Raw genomic sequence first — 27,165 nt, forward strand, 5'->3', positions numbered from 1 at the left:
TATACCTTTGAACATGAACGACACTTGACAATTTATTATTCCTCGAATCTCATCAACCAGCTCTTTTTACTTATGCACGGCATAAAAATGCAATACTGCTGTCATCTGCACTCATCAATAAAGCTTATAAATGCACACGAAAATGGGATTAAAATAAAAATCAGCAATGTAGATTTTCCAGGCGTGGAAAACACATAAATTGCAGCTATATAAGGGCTATTTAAGGCAAACAGCAAAATTCAAAAACGAAAATCAGTTAAATTCATAAAAAAAGAAGGATTTTTTACTAAAATCGTAGCTGGGGACGCAGTGCAAAAACCACAAGCATAACAAATGCATAGCAGAAACTGAAAAGAGGTCGAAACGGGCAAAAACATTGGACAGAAAACACAGGCGGATGAACACGGGTCGGAAAATGCTGCAAATGCGTTCGTTCGCTGCGAATCAATATGGATCCGGAACGGGGGAAGGGTGCGGGGAATCAACAATAACAACATACTGAATAACGTCAAACTAGACCATGAAAACGGGGGAAATTCCAATGAAAAGATACCTGCCACGCACTCAAAAAAAATATTACAGGTATTAGCATGTCAACAGGGTCAGAAAATAGTGTGCACAACCCAAACAATTCAATGTGTATAACGTTTAGTAACGAATTTACTGGGAAATTTTGTAGATGAATATATGACAGCCTCACAGTTAAATGGATTAAGTGTTCGCCTCAGTGTAAAACCCAGGGAAAAGTATACGCCCCGTTGCACGTGATGCACCTAAAAGTATGCAACGCTCCTCCTGCAGCAGCCCAGTGCTCTCTGGAAACCTGCGGTTTTGGTTTTTATTATTTGAAATTTCTCCATTTGCCGCTTAGAGCCAAAACACAAAATCGCACCACGTTGACCGCAATTAAAGCGAAATGCACAGATGATGAAGGCTTAGGGGCGAAAGTGGGGCAGGTGGAAGCATTTTTTCTACCTTGCTGGCCGGCGACAAAGAAACTTCCCCGAAGAGCCCGAACAGACAGTGCGCATCCATTTTGACAGTTGAGTGGGAATTCAGCACAAGAAATTCACTGTCAGCCAGAAATGAATAAGGCTTTTCGCTTGAATTTATTTCACTGTTCGCAAGAAATTAAAAGACAAAGGTAGCCACCAGGAAATGGGAGGACAATTGTGGCCGTAGCCTTAGGAGGACTTGTATTCCTCGACTTGGAGGCATGTCTACCTTAGAAGACGAGCTAAGGCACAATAAACGGATACTTTAATGTTGTATACGAGTATAATCTCAAAAAAGTTTCATTAGGAAAATGTTTTTTAAACATTTGCTTTCATAGAATATTGATAAGATTTTGAGGACTTAATAACTTAACTTACTTTATAACATTTTGTTGCAAAAACTATACGAACTTTTTAGCTTTGTAGTTAAGATTACCAGCGAATGCCCAATGGTTATTTTATCAATATATTCTCTTGTCACCGAAGAAGTCCCGCACCCAATGACCGCAATGATCCGCTTCGAAATTCATGAAAAGGGAGGAATTGCACAGAATACAATTAGTGTGTGATAAATAGTCTCAGAAGACAACTGTCCCCTTGAGACATTTGATGCAATGCCAACAGGGGGCAACAAACATGATATATCTAAGTTCATCTATTGAAAGTCATTGTGCTGCACTAACTACCGACAGATGGCTGCACTTTCAGTCCTTCGGACTGCCAGCCATGTGGTTAGGGCCCCTTGGGCGACCATCAGACCCCCAGACCCCCAGACCACCAGAGCAGCAGGCCAGCAGACTACCAAGCCGACCACCAACCCATCGGTCCTTCATCTGACATATTGTGTGAGTCGAGTCAGCTGCTCGGCCTATTTGGCATTTTGCTAGACGACATTTCTGAGCCCTGGATGCGAGTAGTTTGGGCTGCAATTAAAATTGTTAACCCTTGTGTAAAATCGCATTGGGCTGGGCTGCTGTTCTTGTGGGCCAAGATCTGGCAGCTGTCGCCTCTTTCGGCTAAAACTTGCAATTTATGGCATAAATAATTAAGTATAGGCAATTTGGTGGTGACGAGCAAATATAGAGCAGTTACTAACCCAAATGGAACGAGGCTAACGTAGGTTATTGACATTGGCTCCATGTGAAATGTGGCCATGACTTAAAGCGGTGCGGTTTCCTGTGGCCAACGACCATCCTGTGGGTCCTGCAGTTGATGGGAAACACATCAGTTTTCCCGGAATGCCAATAAAGCTTCCTTGGCCATTTCGATTCACAGATAAAATGTTCAATGATGTTACCACTCACTTCTTGTGAGTGAGGGAATTTATATGTACATACGCGTAAATACGAATTTATGCTTGTGATTGTCGCCTTTATCGGGGCATAAAAACTGCAGCAGCCAATTTGGGCACATCTCAAGTTTGAACTGGAACATGTGTCATCCCATCGGCTGCAATGCCCGGAAATCGACAAGTAGCCTTAAGAACATGCAAATGGATTGCAAAAAGCTTTAGGAACTCTGGCTCTCCAAGGCGAAAGGCGAAAATTGTCAACGGCTTGTCGGCGCCTAAATGTATGGCATGAATTTGTGTGCGCCCGCATATTTGCAGATTTCGCTGGGAAACTTTTGCCTTCGGTTCACAACCTTCGAATTTTCGCGAAGGAAAAGTTTTGCTGGCAGGGCCCCTAAAAAATACAAAAACATATCCCCAGTTTGTCTGCCAAACAATTGGCAAATATTTATAGTCTAATTGTGAGTGCGATTGAGATTGTACAAATACGCTCTCTCTTAGAGCCTCCAGCCCACACCTTTGTGCACCGATATCCTGGGACCCACTTTGTGGCGGAAAGCACAAAGAAGTCTTCAATTTAGTCCTCTAAAGGATGTGCAGTGGGTCGCGTTGGGTTGGTTTTGTTCGGGTGGAGGACAGGGCAGGTCGGGTCGGGTTGGGCCGGGTCGCATTCGCAATCTCCGATCCCAACCGGAGGTCGCATACTCATACATTTATGTATGCATTCAGATATCTATACGTCCATATCGAAGGCGCGCCTTTTGTGCTTCTGACACTTGTCAAAGCTATAGGAATTTCGAAATAAACAATGTAGGTATCAGTCGACAGTGCACAGTGTGCTAAACTAGTTGAAAAAGGGATTTCCACTTGACTTCACATTCGATTCGAATGGCCTGCACTTGTAATCCGGTGGGATTCCTCACTTATCGGTGACAAAATAAATGAAAAGAGTTTCAAACACTTGAAACTTGAGATTTGGGAATTCAAGAGGACCAGCCAATTATTCTGGTGCAAAAAAGCATCCGAATCAATTTACAGCATTTATGAAGGTAGATTTTCCAATTTAACTTAACTTTCTTAGATATTTATTGTTACTAAAAATGCAAGTCAAATCAATTTAAAAGGAACGCCTCTTTTGATCTTTGGCCCACTGTATTTTCCCACGACTCGAGCTTGTACATCCTAATGGTGTGTATACATATACGAGGAGACGGTTTGTTGAGCAGCTGCTGGTTGCAAAGGACATGGGGTACCAACACCACTGCACACCAGCACTCACACACACCCACACACTCAGAAGGCGAGGGCCCCCAACTGTCATAAACTAGGATTATGTTGCATAAGCCTGCTTCCTCCTGCTTCATTGTTATTGTTGTCGTGAATGGAACTGAGATGCCTACACAGTTTAAGGCAGAAAAAGCTCTGTTGCTCCAAAGCCGATAATTAGATTTTGGTTGAAAATTGATGGGTATGTGTCATTCGGCGCCGAGGCCGCACTGCAAAGTCCTCGTAAACTAATTGCTGCCTATCGACCTAGCCGATTCCCTTCCCTTCCGTTTGAAAAGCCAATTAGAACGGCCGACATTTGTTAGTCAAAGCTTAAATGCGTAATTTGATCCATTTGGCAAGATAAAATTTGCCGGCCCAGTGGCAAGGACAAGCGAGGCGAACTTTCCACTTCCATTTCCATTACCGCCTCGACCGCCTCGACTGCCTGGAACTAAATCAAATTTTCCCGTGCACGGCTAAAACGACAGCTTCCGGGGGCCGCATAATCAATAAGTTCGCTTGTGTGGCCTCTGTGTTCTCGGCATCCAGTTCTCAGTTCTCAGCTCTGTGGGCACGGGCACGGGCACAATGGCGAAAGTTCGACTTGCTGCTTCATTAAATTTAATTTATAAACTTGCCATAAGCACTAAATCACTGTGCAGCATCTGGAGGAGGGGCCATTCCAGTGCCAGGAGATACTCGTTGCTGACTGCTGGCTGCGTCTCCGCTGCGTTGGCACACGCAGCAGTTCCTTGTGGAACTGCATAAAATGGCGACCAGTGGCCAAAATGGCGGTCCATAAACATCCGGTCTCCACTTGCTCAACCTCTTCCTCTTCCCCTTGCCGTTTGCGTTTGCGTTTTTGTTTCTGCAGCTGCTGACCGTTATTTACATGGCAACAAAATGGCTGAAGGAAAGGGGGCGACAAAATAAAAACCCAAAATATGATCATATTTATGCAAAAGAACCCAAGGCTGCGAGGAATGGAGCACTTGACAAACAATCGACGAATATTTGCGAAAAGTTTGCAGATAGAGAAGTTTCATCCGCAAATTCTCACGCTCAAAAAAGGCAATAAAAATCGGGTATTCTACTTGGAGACTTTTGACTATCTTTCAGCAATAGTTTTATATCTATTTATTGATTCGACTTGTGCTAAGGTAATCGTAAAATGAAAGAAGGAACTTAAATAGGACAAAGAAATCAATGGATGAATGGCACCAAAGCCTAACACACAAAACTACAAAAACATCGGAATCAAGTATAAAAGGGCTAGCATTTGTTTAATGTTTTTGTTGAAGCTGTCTAAGTCGACATTTAAGCCATTTGTTTGTTGTTGACATTTTCGTGCTTTTTCGCCTTTTCCTCTTTTTGCTCAAGCATTTCCGCTTGGCGCTAAAATGTGTGCTACATTTTTTTGTTCACCCCACACACACACACAAACACACGCGCTCAAATACACACTCTTTGCTGCCTGTTTTTGTCAGAGGCCGTCTATAAGAAACGACAATTTATAAGACCACGCCCCCAAATGACGTGGCCCCGCCTTTATTTTTCCCATTCTGCGTGTGACAAGCGCGTGTGTCGAGTGATTTCTGTGCGAACTGACTTCTGATAATCGGAATTAGTCGGCTACGATTCCACTGGCCAACTGTGCGTGGATGGACCTGTTGGGGGCTTTAATTAAGTTGCTTCACCGCAAGGACGTGATCTTAGTACAAGAGTCTGTAACAACTCTCCAGAATTTTCCACTCTTAATTGTCCTGTTCATAGCAAAACTGAATGAAGATATTCCAAAATGAAATTTATGCCCAGACCTTACAAAAAGAATCTGAAAATTAAACAAAAAAAATTCTATTTGCTTTTATTATTATGATACGAGGATGCATTCATTTCAGATATTTCTTTAGAAAGTTCGCACAATTGGCAATAATTGCCTGGAAAATGTATGGAATGCAGTTTTTTGGTAAATTGACACACTATTTTAAAGCTCATGCATCATCTGCCCTCTAGTTGTTTTTAAAAGGGGTGGAGATTATACTAAATAGAGATAATAGAGTTATGAAAGGGGGAATTTATGGGTGCGTAAATGCTTGCGACAATCAAAACTTAATCTGTCTGTTTGGCCCATCTGAAGATAATCAGGGCCTAAATCAGCAGCGTTTGAGAGGCATTCAGACAGCGAGGCGCCCACTAAAAGTGGCATAAGAGCCATTCCGCGAAGCCCTTCGACTCGGCCCATTGAACCATAATAACAGGTGAGAGACAATTGGCGCCATCCAAAAGGCGGTCCTTTGAATTATGTTAAGTGGACGAGTGTCTCTGCAATTCTGTCCATGCCATTCTGCTCAATTGTGTTTATTTGCGCGAACTGCGCCCAATGGCAGATGACAAAAAGCAAAAAGACGCTTGACCTTATGGCGCTAAAGGCAAGTCCTGAGTGCCCACTCACACAGGACGAAGGCGATGTGTCGCCAGCGAAAAATTCGTTACTCGCAGTGCGAAGTGCCACGCCCTCGGCCTGGCCTCCGCCCACTTTCCCAGGCTCATAATGATGAGATTCTTTTCTCTCCCTCTCGCTCTCTAGCTCTGTCTTCTTGCGTCTGTCTTTTTCGCAACAACAGCGAAAATTTTCAATGTTGTACGCGAAATTGTTGACAAAGTTTGCCTCAAGGCAAACACAATGCCAAAGTGGGCTGGGAAGTCTCAGTTTCAAGGCAGCACCACCCAACCACCCACGCCCCTCGTTGGCAACATAAAAATAAAATTACACAAGAAATTAAATTAGCGCAAATAGGAGCGCACTGCAAAGGAAAAAAAGGAAAATTAAAATTTACTTGCCGTAAAAACGACTGTTGTGACACTCGAAACGACGCAAGGGGGATGGGCGAAAGACAAACAGCGGCCAACAAACGAAAACAATAAATTAAATTCAGAGCAGCAGGGCCATAAGCGTCAAAGGCGACTAAGTGCTCCGAGTGGCAGGCTCAAGGATCTGCAATGCCACCTCCTCCAGCCGCTCCTCCAGCACACCCTCCACCTCTAACCAGTACCCCGTCCAGTCAGACGTCTCGCTATCAACATCAAGCCTCCACCTTCGACTCAAGTAGCCTCATAATAAACAGGCAAGTGCAACAGTGACGCATTTCCAGTCGGCGCCAGTGAAATCCTCCCAAGCATCGCCCAAGTGCGGCGATGGATCATTTTGTGCGAATGGATATGGAACAATTGGGCCCAGATGAGCGACAGGTGGACAACTCAAGCGCCCAACCTGAACAGGTTCGAAACACAGTACATTTTGGTTGTTCAGTTTGATGGCAAACATAGCTAGCTTAGCCTAGAAATACATGTGGGTATGAAATGAAACACTTGGAATTAAGTTTAAAAATTGAATAATATATTGAAAATAATATCAAGAAATGTATCATTTTGTAGTTGATTTTAATTCCGTATAAAATGGACAAATCGATCGAAATGTTAAAGAAAATTAAGAAATGTTACTTCAAAATTGTGCAACAAAATGTCATGCACATAGGCATTAGTTTAGATCTAAAGCTACCTCTCGGGCGCTCTATAAAATATTTGAATTAAAGCCATTATTTTAATTGCTTTTCCTTCGCTTATTCAGCCTCCAGGTCAGTCCGAGCAGCTTGACAGCAAATTTGCAAATGGATTTCAGTGGGCTATTTTTGGCAAATGTTGCATACCCCGGGGAAAGTTGCTGCGAAGGACAAGCGACTGCAGCGACCCCTTTCTCCCACTGCCCTGGCCATATGTAAATCGTGCCATTTTTGCGCTTTACGTATATCAATTTAAAATGCAATTCGAATAGCGACAGCTATGTGGCTGCAAACTGGCAGTGGGACTTGTGGCGTGGGAGGATATGAGCCAGTTTATCCTTGATGGTTGCACTGTGTGTTCTGATGAGCGGACGTGGCTGGAGCTGGGGCCGTGCCAGCTAAATGAAACAGTGCGTCAAATATTAGCCATTCGGGGCAAAAGTTTTGCGAAACTGCATCGAAATGCGGCAAAAGCCGCAGCGCAGTAGGCGGGCGAAATTTGTACAGGCGCCCACATGAGCCGAACCAGATGCAGATACGTAGTGTGTAAATGCAACTGTCTAAATACCCAGCTATCTTCTTGTGCTCACAGTTACCCAGGGGACAAGTTGTCCGAGCTGGTTTATCTGGCAGCCAGCTACCTTTTCCGAACACCTCCGCCAAAAATCACACATCCCCCGTTCGGACTAGAAAAAATTGACAGGTGATTCAAGTGTTGTTTGTGAAATATTCACCAAAATATTTGCCAAATTTTAGTCGAGAGAGCGTGCAAAGATTCCTGAAAGTATTCTCCACACCAACATGACCAATTGAAAATAAATCGTGCAAATACCAAAAAGCAGCAGTTATTTGCACACAAAGAAGTTATCAACAAATTTTCTTCGACACACATTCGAGTTTTCTGTTATACCAGCTTTTTATTTTATAACCAAATTACGCACTGTTTATATGCAACATGTTTTTTATAAAAATTAAGTCCAATTTAAATTATTAATTCCGCATAGTCACCATCTATATCTAGGTGCACCATCAGTGCTGCAGCCAAGTTATAAGTGCTGGCCTGGCAACCTGAATTACGCGATCCAACCGCGCTCTGAAAGCTAATTAAATTTGCAAAGGCCCGCCAGCATTAACTATTTTCCATCAGCCAACATTATGATGCACACACACCACGCCGCGAGGCAAACAATATGGGCCACAATTCAAATTTAAAGCCGGGTACACGCAAATACAAGTCAATAAAGGTTCAATGCCTACTCATACCCATAACCAAACAAACCTGTTTCATTATTTAAGCAATTTTTTTGTGCAAACATGCGGTGGCGTCGAAAAGATACGTATAAATATAAATTGAAGCGAAATGTAAACGAATTCCGAAGCGAGCCAAAATCTCTGATGGGAGTGATGAGAATGATGGGCTGATGGGCTGACGACTTTAAGCCGCCCAGAATGTTGCCTACATTTCGGGCTGCTGCGCAATCAATCATGGCCGAAATCAATTTTAACGAAAGAAGGCGAACGAAAACACACCCATGCTGGTTGAAGTGCGTAGTGGCGTAGTTCGCCGAATGACATCCTTGCCGGGGATCCATGGATTCGTGTATCCATGGCGATGCCCTTGGTGCTGTCTATTTTGCCAGCTGCTGAAGGTGAAGCAGTTGCAGACGGGGTATCAGCAGCAGCAGAAACACAAACAATGCTCATTAAAATTGGCAAATCATGTGGAAAATGTGTAAATAGCAATTACACAACCCCCCAGTGCGCACACTGCGTATGCGTAATACTGACTTTGTTTACTTCGCCGCTGTTAATTAGAAATATGCGCAGAACCACTTGCAAAACAATCGCATGGATTAATTTGAATATTTTTGTAGTGCTCTACCTCGACATGTTTTCGATCCTTTTCCCTTATCTAACTATGAGATTGAAGTGAAATGATATGTTTGTATTATAACCACTTTTAAGTGTTTAATTAACCATTGGAAATAATGTCAAAGACTATCATTAGGTTTATAAATGTTCGATTAAGATATGTATGTTTTATTGTAATGCATTATTTTATAGCTCAGATAAGCACATTTCACATTTCTAGCCTTATAACAAATCATTTCTATTTTATGCATTTTCAAAACACGTTCTATAATGCAACTCAGCCATTTGCCTAAATTATTACCTTCTTAATTGCCGAAACGGAATGGAATTCATTTGAAAATGATGGGCTCCTCTGGGCAATTTTTAATTACTCCTATTTGGGATGCAAAAAGATAAAGGAAAATGAAAGTCACCTCCAATGATTGATGGCCTATCGAGCGGCCTTGTTGGGCTGGCGAAATTTGCATTAGGCACGTCGGTCATTTCAGGCTTGATTGCCCGAGAAAAGTATGTATTTGGGGTGGAGTAAAAAGTTTGTTTTAAATTATGGTCAATTATAAAACGGCACATTAGCTTCGAATTATTTGGGCCATTTAAACGCTTGACTGCAACTCGTAATAGGCATGTGGAGTTTGGGTGCTCGAGGTGTAATTATCAGTGATGAGGTGGCTTGCAGGTAGCTACCGATTAGTTTATTGAAGCTAAAATTGATTTGCGGTTTTGCCGTGCCTTTGCAGCATACTTATGTTTAAATCAACATTTAACTCATCCTGAAGCCAAAAGCTAGATTCAAGGTATAACCACCGCTAGGTGGCGCCTGTGTATACTAGCGACAGCATTCGCTTTAAAGTAGGAAGTGGGAGTAAGTTTAAATAAGTTAGTCCGAGTGCTTGACTACAGCGTTTTCTCTTGTCTTAGAAATAACATTACTTTGCTGCCCTGGGGATAAAATGGTTAGCAATTTGTATCACTTGAAAATTCCCCAGAATTCCAGTGTATTGTACTGGGGTATTTCGTTTCCAACGAAGCACACCAAATCCCCCAGTTCTACGCAGTTGATTTTTATGCTCCATTGAAGCGCTTAAGTCGTTCCTACACCTAGTCGGCAATTAATTTGGCGCAACTCTCGAAGGGAAGCAGGGCTTTTAGTACCGCCTGCAGCGGGCGGGTGGCCCGAAAATCAATGCCACATGTTAAATATCGTGGGAAAAACACAAATACCGGCGACGGCGCTTGGGGGCGTGGCAGTTGGAGGGTTAAATGTTGAATGAGGACAGCAGGCAGTGCGAAACATAATGAACATTGTTGTCGCACTTCCTGTCTCTCAGTTCAGTGCCCGTTCTTCTGGCCGTGCTCGCTGGGTCATAAAAGATGGAAATACTTCAGGCACACAAAAGCACAAAAGCCAGCAGCATTGACGGAAAGTCAACATATCCACCGAAAAAGGACGAGCACACTGCCTGGTGGGCCGTTAAGTGTGCAATATTTATTTTGTATAAAACGCGTGCCACGAATAACAACGGCGGGCGAAGCGAAGCCATTAAATGGAACGCAAAGGTGGAGACTAATGCTTTCACTCCACGAAAGGATGTTTTTTCCTGCGGTCATGAACTTTGGGCCAGTTAAAGAGTTGGCCCCGCCACTTGGAGGGACTTCATAAAATCCTCTTTTCTTTCAATAATATATTATAATATTTATTTTTGGACTATGAAACATTTGTACAAGCAGCATAATTCCAGCCAATAAATTTAAAGGGTATTATTTCTGCAAGACACGCACCGCATTTCGCATTGTTTTGCGATGTGCGACTGCGCTGCAACATTAATTGAAATATTCATGCCAGATTTCCTGCTGAAGTTTATTTTTAGCCTGGCAAGGGACTGGTAATATTTTTTCTGTAGTTAATTATTCATTTGCAGACTGAATAATATTTCGTGTTGCAGTCGAGGCTCTTACCAAAGCTAGTCAACTGAAACTGATAATCTGCCAAAAATAATAACCTGTTTTTTCGTGCGATTTACTAACTGCTAACGCACAGTTATTATTGTTTTCAAAAATGTATATTTGTTTATCTCAACTGCCAATCCAAGCGAAACACATCGCTTATTTTTTAGAAAACAAAAACATTGGTTTTGGTTGTTTACAGAAATGCAAAATCGCATTTAATAATTTATTCGTATGGTTCACCGCATTTGCAACTTAAACATATTATGGCCATTTTTTCCCCTAATTGCCACATATTTTTGTAAATTTAAATGTTACATTTAATGGTTCTTAATGTGCTTAGAAATTAAAAGATATTAGGAAATTGTGTTGTTCACTGCTACTGAACAACTTAAACAAGACTTAAAAACCTTAAATAGGTAGGAGTAAAATGGAAAAAGTAGCTTATATAACTAACAGTTGAAACCCTTAAAAAGGTAGGAGTAAGAATGGAAAAGAATGGAAAGAATATATATTCATACCAATGAAAATATCATTTCCCACCAGCAGTTAGGTCCGCATACCATATGTGCCAGACATAAATAAAATCCTGCAAATCATTCAATTAACTTGGAAACCTTTTCGGTTAATTGAAATTCGGGCGCTGATCGCACGCACTTGATAATGGCCAGGGAACATTTTCCCACAATTTTGATTGCAATTTGTATGCCATTTGTCAATATCAACAGATAATTCAATATATATTTAATTGACTCAATTGAATCAGTTGGCTGCGCCCCTCATAAATTTCAAAATCAAACCAATTATGCAAACCGATCGATTGACCAAAGAGCCAAAGAGGTGATCGCAGTGGATGCATTGACTTTGAACTACCTATATTCATTGTGACATGAGGGGGCAATCATCCGCAGTGGATCAATTTTGGGTGGTGAAAGCATTGTGTCAATTGAAGGTGATGCTTGCCACAAGCGTATGCGATGCGAGATGCTTCATTTTGGGGCACGTTGATCAATCGAGCGATCGTGATCATGATCGCAGTCGTTTACTTGCCGCCTTGGTTCAATTAAATTGACCGTTCTGGTGACGTCGCACATGCAATAAACTCATCGGCGTGGGAGACCAGCCGCCTTCGGCGAGATCTCGATGGTCTTTAGTAGAGAAAGTGCCACTGCGTCAATACACACAAGTGATGCGTGTATTGCCGCGTGCCGCAAGGTCGACCAGATGTCAATTGGACCGCCGCACGTGAAAAGTGGAAAGTGGCAAGTGCGTGTGCAGCGCCCAAAGAACCAACCATAAATGAATGCAACGTGCAACGTGCTGCAATGCAGCCACCGCAGCCTCTGCTAGGAATTTATGCTCTCCGCTTAAATAATTCACGCGGTGTGGGCTCAAGGACATTGCCGCAAATAGCGAGAGCCCTCCGAAGTATGCAACGCCAGGAACACTCGCAGGATATACAGTATATATACGGTATGGAAGCCGAAAATAAAATGCCATTTTAATTTCATTGCACCGCGCTTCACTAATTTGTTGTGCTTTCTGTTTTAGTTCCCTGCCATTTCCACTCCTGCAACCGCATTTTACGAGAAAAAACAGACCAAAAATGTTAAAAGCACTGCCAAAACATCTCATTTTTATTTGTAGTCCATTAAAATGCATTAAGTGCATTGCTAGATTTGAAAAACTAAGGAAATGGGGACTTCTTTCTAGTGCGTTTTCACTCAAGCCGTCTTTTAAATTTGCCCACCAAACATTCTATTATGCGTATGCAGCTTTATATTAGATATATATGTATAAGTATATATATAAGTTTTCATTCTATGTGCTTCCCACTCTTTGAGTTTGTGAATACAATTTCTTCTTGCCAAAAGCCGTTTTAAAACACATACTTAAAACCCAATTAGGCTTCCTATTACCAAAATTCTTCCTGCTAGTTTGGCATTCATTTTTAATTTCGTTATTCCTGTTATACTGCAAAATTTCAGATAACAATTTGGCAGAAAAAAGAAGCGTTGTGCTCCGGGTAATTATGCGCTTATCTCTGCCTTCCATCCCCAACAAATTTTACCAAAGCCCGGTTTAATTTCATTAGGCATGCAAATCGCGCAGTTCTCGCCATCTGCCGATTGCGGCCAAGTTCTTTGAAAGAATTTCGAATAGGAATTTTCGATTGTTTCGCCGAAAAAAAACCAAACGGAAGTGCTTTTTACTGAAACTATAAGGAATTATAAATACCCTTTCTTCTTTCTGATCTATCTTTTTCTAAGCAAACTATTTTCAGTCAAGTTAGTTTTATCTGCCTTAAACAATGTGTGTAAAATGATGAAAATTACATTAAAAAAATTGAAAAATATAATCAAAATAGATATACTGTAAAATATATAAATATTTAAATACACATATTTTTGAACGCTTGATATGAAAACAAATATAAATATAAACTCAATGTTTCATATATTGACACGTTAAGTTTGTAAAATCAAACTGCCTCTGATGTCAAATATACCCACTCAGGCCCAAGGCAAACCTAAATTTGAGCAAAAATCTCATTAAAAGTTTTCGGCATTTCTGGTTCGTCTTTGTTGCGTCTCGAATTTGGCTCACAGCTATTAGGCATAATCAGCCAGAAGTCGCGTGCTAACCTGTCCAGGACTTTTGAGAGGGTTTATTGGTGGCCATTCAAGCGTGCGGGGAAAGGGACGCAAGTGCGGCACTGACAAAGGTTACCACATAACTTTATTTTTTATGTATTTTAATTTGTTTATTTTTTGGTCGGCAGCTGGCGACTGGGAAACGCGTGCAGCAAACAATTTTAGAAATTCGTCTAAAACGCAACATGCTTATTAAACTAATTAGAAACCCTTGAAGGTATTGTTTGTGGTTGTTTCAGGATATGAAAAAGGTGGTTGGTTTTTTACTGATCCAAAAACGTGATCAGGAAATCATATGCTTTCCTTCTAGAAACAATTTTAATACATATTTAAAGAGACTCTAAAGGTGATTCGCAGTTGGTGTACAAATTTTAATTATGTACATATATGGTACTTTTGATGACTCCTCACTTGTATAAAATATATCAATATTTAAGGTAAAAGCTTAATGGCAAATATAAAATAAATTCATAAAAAATGTTTATGTATTAAATTAAATACTTATGTATTTTATTATATTTTCTGATGAAAGTGTCTTTTAAAAAGGTTTTGGAATTTAAACTGTGTAATTTGTTTGTTTTGATCTTGTGTGAGGGGAAGCTTAAAAAGTAAGTACAATAGAAAGAGGAAACAAAACACAATTTCCCGAAAGTTTTATAAAACAAAATAAGAGAAACACACCAACAAACCCATTCAAATTGTTTTTAAACTTGTGCGGCTGCAAGTCGACGATGTGCGATGGGCGAGAGTGATAATTTTAAAATTCAGCCGAGGAAGAGGCGCAGGGAAAGGGGATCGGAAAGGGTGCTCCTAATTCCCTCGGCTGCTGGATGCTGGGTGCTGGGTGCACATGCCCCTGACATTTAAGCTTGGTACGAGCCACTGGCTACAGGACGAGCTGGAGGAGCAGGGCGAGCAAGAACAACAACGTGCCACCGTTTGAGGCAGCCAATGTCAGAGAACGCCACTCGCTGATTGGCTGCGCCCGCTGCATGCTGCATGCTGCAATCGGAATTGTTTTTCGCTTGGCCTGGCCCGTGTTTTCGTTACGTCCTGCTGGATTGGGACTTGTCCAGGACTTGTCAAATTCTCACCTGGACTTTTGGCGCTACATTTGATTGAAGACTGACGTCTGTCGCTCCGCTGCTGAATGGATTTTCCACTAACTGCTCACACAATCGAATCACTTTGCATTTTGTTTGTAAATGGCGCTTTTTGCGGTACAACTTTGCCCGTTTTGGGTCACACACACTCGAACATTCGGGAGTATCCTTTTTTATTTGATTTCGGTGCAGGTGTAATTGCTGAGTGTTTGCATTAGTTTTCACCAAAGATTTCCAGGTAATAATCACGGACCACAAAATTTCCAAGCTCTCGATTTTCTGTCGAGTCCAGAGTCTGTCGCCCAACTGAAATTGTCGAGCGAGTCGGCAACGTAGAAAAGCAGAAAAGCTGCCTCACTTTCGTGCCTGTGTGTTGGTGCGCGAGAGCGGGTGTGAGAGTCGCTTGCGTGTGTATTGGTGCCAGGAGCCACGTGAACGTGCGTCAGCTGTGCTGGGCCAAAAACCAGCATAATTGCCTCTTCGAGACGCTCTCAAAGCTCGGCTCTCCGAGCTTCACGTCACCTGATGTGGCGTCACTTGATTCTATTTGTTTTCGTGTTGTTGTTTGTTGCAAAAAGCCGGTTTTCCTCCCCGTCAAACGAGGGTCCTGGTGCAAGGAGTCACATCAGGACTCACTCGGGCTGCAACAACAATTCGCAGGGTAAGTCCGCGTAACGCGACTTCACTTCCAGGCAGGTGGGCTCACAAGTGATGGATGAATCATTTGTCGGTGGCGGGTATTTTGTGCGAATTGCCGAAAATCGATTCAGGGCGGCATACTGAAAGGGATAGAGACCTCAATTGATTTTGAGGTGTTTCAAAAACCACAGAAATAATAATTTAATTCAGGGTCACATTTACTTTTTAAAACATGTTGGTTCAAGATTTGCCTATTTACATGTCCCGACTTTCTTTTATGTATTGTATTTGACTACTACAAATAAGATTTTTAGATCTTATAAATTGAATTAAAAATAAGTTTAATTAATAATAAGAATGTCGAAATATTTATAATAATATTTATATATTAGTGGTGCTGATAAGAATATTATAATATATATTTTATTTTTATATAAAATAGATCCAAATAAAAGAAATAAATTGAATCATCAAATAATTAGGGATCCGTTCAACCTTCTAGTCTTGAACAAGGATGACTGTGGAGCATCCTGCGACGCCTTGAGCCTCTTCCGTTCAGTTAGACACAGAGGCGTCAGCTCTCGCGAAGCCGAAAAGGACCCTCAATGGCAGTGCTCTCCGAATTTCCGGATGTCGCATTCTCTCGCGCCAAAGGATGCCGTGCACCTGCCTCAATGTGCGTGCTCAATGAAAAGCTTGGCCAAGAGAGGCAGCGAGCTCTTCGCTCCGAGAGTTGATGTAACCGAGCTTTTTTTTGGCTCGGACCATGCAGGACGCTTCCTGTATGTGTGAGTGTGTGTGTTTTTTTTTTGTAATTTTTTTTTGCTCACGGGGGGTGGCGCCTCGCTTTTGCGGCCGCTGAAGGCCGTCGCAATCACTTTTTATTAGGAAAGGTTAGTTGTGGTTGCTGCTGTTGTCGGTGGCCCGGTTGTCTGTTAAACAGACAAAAGCTGCGCGCTGTGCTTTTTGCGTGAGGCGTGGGCGTGGCACTCTGGCGGAGTTGCAACAACGAAACTTGCAACAGCGAAGAGGAACCAAGGAAATGTAATCACAATAGTCAAATAAAGCTGGCCAACAAAAGGATTGTTTACCCACCACCGGAGTCTGTAAATGAAAGTGAAAGTTGTGTACCCTTTTTGATAGGTGCTTTAACTTCTACTTAATTTCTAGGTTCAGCCGTTAATATTTGTGTTAATAAAACTAATAACTTAATAATTTGTATTAAATTAGTTAGAATTTAGCACTAAATTATATTTAAAATACAAAAAAATTAAAAGAAACATTTGTTTTCTACTAAAACATATGAAATTTGAATTATTTTAAGGGAATTATAAAAATATTTAAATGCTGTTTTGGAAGTTTCTAAATATTAACATGTTATAATAGTTTTCGTGTCGTAGCAGTAAATTCTTCTTTAATTCTTCTTCTGAAAATACAAGATGGTTCGATTTAAAATTTTTAGAAACGTAACAAGCATTTCTTCTACGTACACGTTGGACGTTTGAATAACTGAAGCTTTTTACACTGCTTGCCTGATTGGAAAAGCTCAAAAACGGTAACTTTGAAACTTTGACAGCTTTAGAAAAATGAAGCTCAAGGATTGAAGGTTTGTGGATGCTTTCTACATGTGCTTCCTAAAGCTTATACATGTTACTTTTCAGACATTTTTACAAATTGTATCAATTCAAACAATAGAAAATGCTGCAGTCGAGTTCCCCGACCAGCGATACTAGGTACTGGAAATGCAAACGAGAAATTTCAACATTTTTGGCAATAATGGCAGAAATTTTGGAAATATAACAAGAGAGAACGCTATAGTCGAGTTCCCCGACTATCTGATACCCGTTACTCAGAAAGTGCGCAGGAGAGTCTTCAACACTGACAGTTTTTGCGGTTTGTGGGCCTTAAAGTGGGCGTGGCAACATGAAACGACAAACTTGCGCTGCTTCTATGTCTCTGGAGTCTGCATGCTGAGTCTTAACTTTCTAGCTCTTATAGTTCTGAGATTCGACGTTCATACGACGACAGACAGACGACAGACAGACGACAGACAGACGACAGACAGACGGACGGACGGACAGACGACATGGTCAGATCGACTCGGCTATTGATCCTGATCAAGAATATATATACTTTATATGGTCGGAAACGCTTCCTTCTGCCTGTTACATACTTTTCAACGAATGTAGTATACCCCTTTACTCTACGAGTAATAATTTCAAAAAAAGTTTTTTAGACAAATCAATAGAAATTTACAAAACATATACAAAAAGTAAAACACATCACAATATTTTCATACCCGTTACTGTTAGAGCAAAAGGGTATACTAGATTCGTTGAAAAGTATGTAACATGCAGAAGGAAGCGTTCCCGACCATTTAAAGTATATATATTCTTGATCAGGATCAAAGCCGAGTCGATCTGGCCGTCTCTGTCTGTCCGTCCGTCTGTCTGTCCGTATGAACGTCGAGATCTCAGGAACTACAAAAGCTAGAAAGTTGAGATTAAGCATACAGACTCCAGAGACATATACGCAGCGCAAGTTTGTCGATTCCACGCATACCGCACACCACAGACCCCGCTCTCCGGACCCCGCACCCCTCACCTAGGACCACGCAGCCCAGACCCCGCAACCCGCAGCCCAGACCACGCACCCGCAGCCCAGTATTTAAAAATACATAAATTGTGCCTAAAATAATGAGGTAATTTAAGACAAACTGGTTTCCTGGTTATAGTTAGATAGATATACTTACTTTAATTCCTGAGCCAAGCGAATATTTGAAATATCCCCAAAAAAACAAATAGCCCTTATCCCTTATCCAATCGTATACCAATTAAACTTATATTAACTAACGAATTCTTTTTTTATAGCCTATGTTAAAAATCAATTGATCTGATTGAGCTCTATCATTGTGATACTTTAATCCGTTTATGTTCACGGGTGACAACAAGCCAAATATTAATTTAATACCATAATACTCAATTAATTGATATATATATCAGTATACCTACACTAGCCCACCGCTGTGAGGACACATTAATGTAAATTATTTTTAATTTGTCAAATGAGAAACACAAAAACGGAATGAAATTGTTCCTCGGTAATTTCCAGCTGAGTTTTTATTTCAAAAAACAAACGAAAATGTGGTTACACGTAGAATATTTGTTACTAAATAAAAGTACAAATGTCTCAAACTTTTACTATACCTCGATTTAGATATGTAGTTCCACATACATTGGATACAATTGGTAAACATTGTTAAAATTTAAGAAAACACAATAATGAATAGAATATTTTTATTATATATAACTGTTTTTTGTCAGCATTTGATTTATTTTTTTGTGTAAGCCGTTTGTGAAATATTAATAAACAGTAAAGCCATAATTTTTTCTGTGCGCCGCAAGATAAGTTCGACGTCAATTGGAGCTTGCCAATTTTTTTTTCATTCACATTTAAATTGTGTTTGCGGTAGTTAATTATGTTTTACAGCTAATGGCGAAATGTCAAAATAATTAAAATGCCCACAGCAGCTCGGCAGCGAAAACTGGACACTGACCAGCCGAAGGTGTATGTACATATTCGTAATATACTTGTATGTAGGATGTACATATATATATGGTATATATAGTACGAGTATTCAGGGCATAATTGACAAGCGGTTTTCAACTGTCAGCGGCGATTAAGGTGCAAAGCCGCTTAACGATAAATTAAATATAAATATGTGTGCTGTAAGTTACACCATTGTCACTCTAATTGACTTTGGTTCCAGCATTTGTTTAATAAAATTTAATAAGTTCGTTGATAAACTCTAGAATGGCTATGTAATATGTTTAGGGGCAAACGAAGCTAATGCATTTAACTGTCGGTTGGCAATGTATATACCATAATGAAGCGGTCCAACGTACGCAGCTCTAAATTGGAATGAGAAATTTATTATTAATAGGCAAATGCGACTAAAGCTGCGGAATTCGAAACGTTTTGTAATTAGCCAGTCGGAGTGATGCGCCCAAACATAAAGGGACACACGCAAAAAAGTTGGATAATTACACGGAACGAATACAAGTTTATAATTATATATTAAAATCTAATTAAATTAGCAGTCTGGTAGGCAATTGTCAAACCGGACAATTTTCTACGATTCGAAGGGAGAGGGCGAATAAATGCGTTTGCACCCATTGACCGGCAAAGAGGTCGAAATATTACGCGCCAATGACATCACATTCTGAAATGAGCATTTCAATAAATCACAGATGCAATTAAACCATTTCATTGCACTTCACGCTTCGCAGAAGGTAGATTTAAATTTTAGTGCATTTTTGTATTTTGGTTGTTAAGTATATGCCAAAATATTGCTAGTCTCATGTTTAGTTTTGCAAAGGTTATTAAACTTTTCAAGTGATTCTATTCCGTTAATCTAATTACGCTGAAAAGCATCCAACAGAAAGAAGAAACGTTTCCAATCCAATAAAGTATTTATATCCTTAATTAGGATCAATCCAAGTGCCCCGTCTGTCCGTCTGTCTGAATAGTCTACAGCCTAGCTGGTTGTACGTAAATTGCTGAATTCAGCAGTCAATATTTAAAGCATTTCGCTTACCATTTCGCTTGCGACAACTGAAGTTCTTTGGCTAATTGCCGTCAGAGTTCATTACCAATGCCCTCCAACTTTCTTAAGTGCCACATATGTTTGTGCATCTATGCCAGTCTCATTAGCATAGTGATATTGATTTTCTGGTTAACCATCAATCAACAAAACGTTAGACACACAGGCCCCAGATTGCTATGCAATTGAGGCTCCAAACCGCAGCACGCCATGCTCGAATGCCTTAAAGCGCCTGTTGGCATGCAGCAATTTATGTGCACATAACTTTGTGTGTGTAGGCGGCTCCAAGGATGCGTGGATGTGGATCCTCCGCCCAGAAGGGAGCTGCGCTGGAGGCAAAGCCAAATTCGTAGCTCAATGTCCTTGCGCGACCATTGGTTCTCGATAAACAATTATGCCAGAGCTTCGCACAGCCAACAGAATGCACAGAACGTCGAGAACAATTAACGTCTGCCCAGATGTCACTAATTAACTATTAAGCTGAATACCTACCATCCCACTCATAACACGTAAATATTACACACAAAACCCATAATGAACAGAGATTGAGTCTCTTGAATTCAACAATTGACTAGCGCACAATCGATTTAACTAAGTCAATGGCATATTTCACGCCTAAAACCATTTCCATTTTATTTAACAAAAATTGTTTATATATTTATTGGGTAAGTCTGCTAAATAACATCTCATTTGATTACAATTTTTATCAATCTTTGAAATTGGAATAATTAATGTTCGCACAAGTAAGAACGCATAATAGATAAATATCAATAAAATCTGAAATGGTTAAAAAATCATCAACAGTCAATCCTCTAGACTTGTTAAAAGCTTAGTAAATGGAGTAGTTTTTTATTAGCTGACTTATTCTTATGGTTATTGGAAATGGCTTTTGTTAGATAACAAGCTGAAACTTTCTTTTACGTAGTTTTCAAATTTCATCGAGGACTGCAAGTTCAATTTAAAGAATACCGAACAGATATGTGTAAAGTTGTTTATGCCACAAATATTTCCCACATAAGCGGCAAAATCGCTGAGAATAAGTTGCCACTGCAAAAGTGGCATCAGCAACTTGCATTGATTTCCACCCAGACGCACCCTGCCCTCCGGTTACTTAGAATCTGGATCTCTGAATTTCTGAATCCGCATCCCCATCTTCCGCCCAATTCTTCGAGTCAAAGACACAATCAAGTCGCCTGAACTTGGTATTGCATTCGTTGACTGACTTCCGCTCTATTTGCTGCGACAAAGTAATAGTAAAATTTCATACTTCCGCAGAATCTGTGTTATTCGTTGGTCCTTGCTTCACACGCAAAGTTCCTGCTTCTGCTTCTGGTTCTGGGGTTGGGGTTGGGGTTGGGGCCACGCCCACATTTTTGTGCCATCGACCGCCCTCTGGCTTCAGTCGCTTGTCGCATATTTTGTGCTCGCTCAATTATACGCTAAAATGAAGCTGCTTTTCAAGTCGCACCCGGAGGCCAACGTCAGTCCAACAGTCCAAGCCCGCTGCAATCCCCGACCATCCTCATCCTCAGCCGACCCATTTACCCTTCCCATCCAATCGCGACCCGGCACCCAGCAGGCAGCTCATCTCATCCCATTCCATTCCATCCCATGCAACCGAACTTCTTCGCATTCCAACTGCAGCCCTTACCCATGCGATTTAACTGTTCGGTTTTGTTGGCATTTCATTTAAGCGCAGCAGCATATTTTGTTGCCATTGTTTGCAATGCGTCCGCATCCGCATTCAGTTCGGGGAACACCCATACCATCTCCATTCCCATTCCCTTACAATCCCCTTGCCAATCTGAATCCCCAGGAGGAGCGACATGGCCTGGTCCGCTGTTTCGCAGCTTATTTGGCGCAGATTTGGCGGGAATGTAAATCAGTTATTGATAGCCCAAGTAATGAACGATTTGCATTTGCATTTGATCTTGGGGTTTCTGTTTTGCCATTGAAAAATTGTCAAAGACGATAAGTCTTGTGGTGAATCAAAAGGGCGTTGGATTTAAACTGAGAATATTATTTATATTCACAGCGCTTTTTGGAAATTTCACTCAGCGGCGGGCATTGATTAAAGCCGCTTAGGAAGCGCCTCAAATATATGGATAGTTACATGTTTATACATTCAAATTAAATTTCCTTGTAATGCTATTTACCAATATTTACAATTTAAAACTTGTATCGTTACTTATAAATAACCTTTAATCCTTGCTGCATTTTTGTAGCTTCGCCAAGGAGTAGCAATGCGTTACAAGTAAACTTTAATCCGGAATTGTTTACTATTAAGCATGCAGACTAGAGCTCGCCCTCAAGCTTATCTTGATGCTGCACCGAATACTTGGCAAATCCACCTGCACGAAAAACATCTCATTACGAAATCCACCAAGTCAGTTGTGCGGCAGGAGCGACACCTGCAACTGGAACATCAAAGAAATGTGTCAACTCAGACATGCTCTGTCCATGGAAAACGAGAACGCCAGCGAAAGTTTGCAGCGAAAACGATGCGCCAAAATTGGGCGCGGGGCAAAAAGCAGGATGCATGGCCATATGACGTATACGCCGTGTGTACTCACTCCTGGCTGCGGAAGAACAAAAAGCGAAGGAAGCGGAGACCCTTGACACGTGGACAGGTACAGGTACAGCTAGAGGGCAGGTAGAGGGAGTTGCGGGGCAGCAACTGACATTGAGTGTAATATGCCAAACACAAGCCAAAGCCAAAAACCTTCATGCCACCGCGTTCAACCGTTGCTTATGCGACGAGTGGAGAAAAAGGGGTAAAAACGTGTTGCACATTCGCCCTGGCAAAAACTTTAACTACTTTTTCGATTGTTTGTAAAATGCAAATGTGTCGCCTGCTCCCCACGAATCGCTCCCAACCAGGACAGGCTATATCCGCTATTCACACAATATTATTCCTTTTTTGCACGGCCTAGCACCTTTTTACATCCATTGTTTCTGCCAAGTGGGATAAATAATAATTTAACGTCACATGTACTGTGTTCTAGTCTTCTGCTTATTTGACATACATTATGTCACATGTGTTAAATATTTCCTTTAAAATGTTTACGCTCTTTATATCCTGTTTAAATTTATTTAGATATAAATAGTTTTTAAATACCCAAATATCTATTTCCTTATTGCCCTAATATCTAAAGAAAGGGAGAACATGCGATAAACATACTAATGCAAGAAAAATTCATGTACATTTTCTACTACCTAACATATTTTTTCTTTCCTAAGCCTTTTCCAGAGTGTCGAATATAGACGAAGCTAAAAAAGGAGGCGTCACTTAATTATGATCAGACTAAGACATGATGGCTCATCATGGCAACCATCTGAGTCGGCAGCAAACATCAATCAGTCTGCAGGCACTGAGCCGCACTGTCAATCGCTTTCCGCAGACAAGTAGGCAGCAATTTGCTCAAAGTTACATATATTCCTGCATATTCCTATATATACATGGCCAATCTATATATATACAACCGTATCTGCAGCACACAGACTAGTTCCCGCCAATTATGGCAGCTTTGATCATCAATCAAGGCGGCAAACGGCAAACGTTTGACCCCAAAGAACCAGACATTTAACCAGCCGAATCAGTTGGCCTCGAACTAATAGACCGCGGTCTCAAGGACTTGGGGGCACCGCCATCCCTACAGCGTGTGTGCAAATTTTTGACAGCTGCCAAACAAACGTTGCACATTATCAGCAATTGCTTTTAAATTGATTGATTTGCCTAGGCGAGGAGATGAGCGCCCACCGATGCCACCGCCGCCAAAGACGGCGACTGCCCACCAAATGGTTGTGTGTGAGCGTGGGAGTGCACATGCAAACATTGGCAGGACGTGCAGGACGAGCAGGACGTGCAGTCCTGCCACTGACGGAGCGACCTGATTGCATCCCACCCACAGAGACACCGAAACAGCGAACCACCACCACCACCCAAAAATGCACCGATTGCAGCCGCACCACTTCGCTCAAGCAGCTCTTGGCAAACAAAATATGATTGCTCGCAATTAGGCGCCACGAATTTTGGCAGGCTTCAAAACCGACCGCGCCAGTAACACCCACATTCCACTCACCACCCATCACCCACCAATTTCCCGAAACACCCGAGAGGCGCATTAAATAAGAAATTTTCAAAAATTTCCCCACAACACGCCAAAAACTAATTACCGCCGACTGACCCATGGCTGCACTTTATCGGCAGTCGAATGCTAATGAGGATGGGCTGCGAGTGAGGAGGTCCTGCCGAGGGAGTCTTGTGGTAGCTTTTTTGCGCCACCTGCCAGAATCCTGCCACAACAGCCAGACAAATATAATCCAATAGTTAATCGGGGTGTTTTAATCGAGCCGCTTTGATTTATCATTTGGTGCAGTACGCAATTAAACGAAATTATTTCTATATAATTTTTAATGACCAACACAATAAGCCGGAGGATTCTCTGGAGTTCCTTTTGTATATTTTAAATTGTTTGTATTTTCTAAATTACTAGGTATTTTACCGTTCATGCTGTATGGCTATAAATACTGCGTAACTTGTTTCAACTAGTAACTTAAGTTTATGATTTAATCACTGACTAGTGTCTTGAGTTCATCCGAATTCAGCCTAACGATTTCGGTTAATAGGCGATGATTTCTGGTGGCATTAACGCTGAAAAGGATGCAAGCCCTCAATGCTGGCACAACGCACTTTTAATCAACAAACTGTTGATGCAGCAGCGGCTTCATTCGGCTCAGAATTCAACGCCCACCGTTGCCACGCCCACAATGGGGGCAACACAATGCAGTAGGGCATCTGAAATTGCCAATTTTACCCTATCGACAGTTTTCGGAGCAATCAATTTCGATGCAAATGCACTTGCACTTGACGACTCAATGAATGAGGCAGGAGTCTTGCTGCCACTGGTGAATGGCCGCCGACTGAACAATCTTTGTAATCAACATGATTAAATGCTTTGATCTTGCTTCGTTGCCCTTGGAATTCCAAATAGTTCGATTGCTAGAACTTGGAGAATAAATTAAAATCACTAGGGTTTTAAATGCTTTAATGAAGGTGTTCCAAAATGTGCAACAAATAAACTTGAAATCTGAATGACAATTTTCCCATTTTTACTGAATACTTATAGCCTGCAGCAAGAACACAGAATTCAATTTTCCCACCATTATTCATTCATTATAATTTAGTATTTATTTTATCAATCAATAAACTCAATAATTCGATTTGTACTCAATAAAATGCTATTGACCATGGCAGCTCATCTAACTTACTCAGCATATGACTTTATGGCCACTGATTAAAATATTTTATAAGCCTATTAAAATACCGTAAAAAGAAAGCATTATACCCTTATTTATATTTAATTGTTTATTGCGTGGCCGGTGAAATATGACCGGTTCTGTCTGGCAGAGAACATGTACATGTACGTGTTCATGTTCGTGTGAATTGCATCAAACTTATGCGCATTCATTTCATGCCTCGTCCCATTCCGGCCAACATGATGCCGCTTAAATAGCGCTTTAACTTAATTTTTATTGTTGTCGTGATTTCAGGCCCTCCGCACCGCTCGCCAACCACCATCAGCATCACCCAGAGCATCACCATCCCCATCCTCGGCAGCATCATCATCGTCCGCGGAATGTGTGGATTGCATTTTTATTTTAATTAAAAAGTCGTCATCACAAAGCGAATCGGTCGAGACCATTCCGCGTTTCAAGTGGCCATCGTCCGATGCCAAATGTATTTACGGCTTCATTTTGTTCGATTGTTTGTTTCCCAGCTCTTTTGAGATCCATCCAGTGCGTTAGTCAATGGTCAGGCCTCTCCATTCGCATATTGATCAATTAAAGCGACTTCGGTCTATAAATCCTCATGATAAGTTCAAATATTCTTAAACTGATTACAGTGGGGAAAACGGAATTTAGTGCAGCTGGTGGAAAGAATTGTTGTTTCTCAAAGTACATTTATGATTTAACGCTTTAAAATAAATTGTTGCAAATTATTTAGAACCAAAGGTTTAGTCAATTAATGTGATATTTTAAAATAAATGAATCTCATTTACGAATATATTCCGACTTAAACATAACATTAAATTAAGACTCAACTCAAATAACACTGTAGCTCAACACCAACTCAAGTCCGAACTTCTTAACATTTAAACTCATTTTCTCTTAATTCAAGTAAAGAGCGGCATTTTTGGCTCAATGTTTGCAATTGAGCCTTTTTCGAGCAGTTCACTCCAAGTTGAGCTGAAACAAGGAGTTCTCCGTTTGCAACTGAACTCGGAAACCGAGCCGAGTAGATGATTTTCCACTCGACGCATTTTCCATACCGTTTCTGCATAACAGCTCGCATTGTGTTCTGTTTTTCCGCACTAACACTTGCACGTGCTGGAAAATTATGGCGCTCACACACACGTGTGCAATGCAGCACAATGAAGTGCATACATGGGTGAAGGTGAATAAAAAATTGTAGCAATTTGCAATGATTTATGATTTTGATAAATTCTCTTCGGGTGACTTTATTATTTTTCCTAATAATGATCTATGAATATGTGCGGATCTGTATATAGCAGGTATTAAGACCTGACGTCCAAAACCTTCAGGTTCGGGTGATCTAAAGGCTGAAGACTAAAAAATCCAACAAGGAATCTGCAAGGGTATAAAAAGAATCTTGTGCATTTCGCTCAAATATCGGTATAATTTAATATCCAGGTCGCGTATTTCTAATCAACCAATATCTCGTATCGCCAATATAAACATCAGACTTCGCAAAAGCGCAAAATGGGGAACAATAATAAATGCATATTCGTGTAATTACCTTGTCTGATAACCAAGTGAGTGGCTCGCCAAAAATATAACAAATTTATTGACGCAAAAGTTTGGCATGTCAGCAAAAAATATTCGAGGGCGCATATAAACAAGTGCAATAATAACAAAACGGACAGAAGCTAAAACACAAAACTACTGAAATATTTGAACTATAACCCTAGAAAACTTTCGGAAACACCAAGGGCAAAGCAAAAAATAAACTAAAATGAGAGTTCAACTTCAAAACTGAAGCCTGTACTTTAATTTAAATATTCAAATAATACTTTACTTACTTACTTTAAATACTAATTAGTATATATGGAATTTTTTGACAAATTTAAAATTTTTGGATATTTTTAAAAGGGTATGCAAATGCCGCTATAAAAACCCTGTCTAGTTCTAGGCGAAAATTACGATTTAAATAA

General features: G+C 40.9%; 1 protein-coding gene across 1 annotated transcript in view; it reads right to left on the reverse strand.

Annotated features, from left to right (window-relative positions):
* Window positions 1-25,584, reverse strand: part of LOC122621461 — a 40,132-nt gene extending 14,548 nt beyond the window's left edge. Inside the window, exon 1 of the mRNA XM_043799358.1 lies at window positions 25,495-25,584. Within this exon, the coding sequence (XP_043655293.1) occupies window positions 25,495-25,584 (90 nt within the window). The remainder of the gene's footprint in view (window positions 1-25,494) is intronic.
* Window positions 25,585-27,165: the final 1,581 nt, after the last annotated feature.

This window comes from Drosophila teissieri, chromosome 2L (genome assembly GCF_016746235.2).
Source record: "Drosophila teissieri strain GT53w chromosome 2L, Prin_Dtei_1.1, whole genome shotgun sequence".
Lineage (NCBI taxonomy): Eukaryota > Metazoa > Arthropoda > Insecta > Diptera > Drosophilidae > Drosophila > Drosophila teissieri.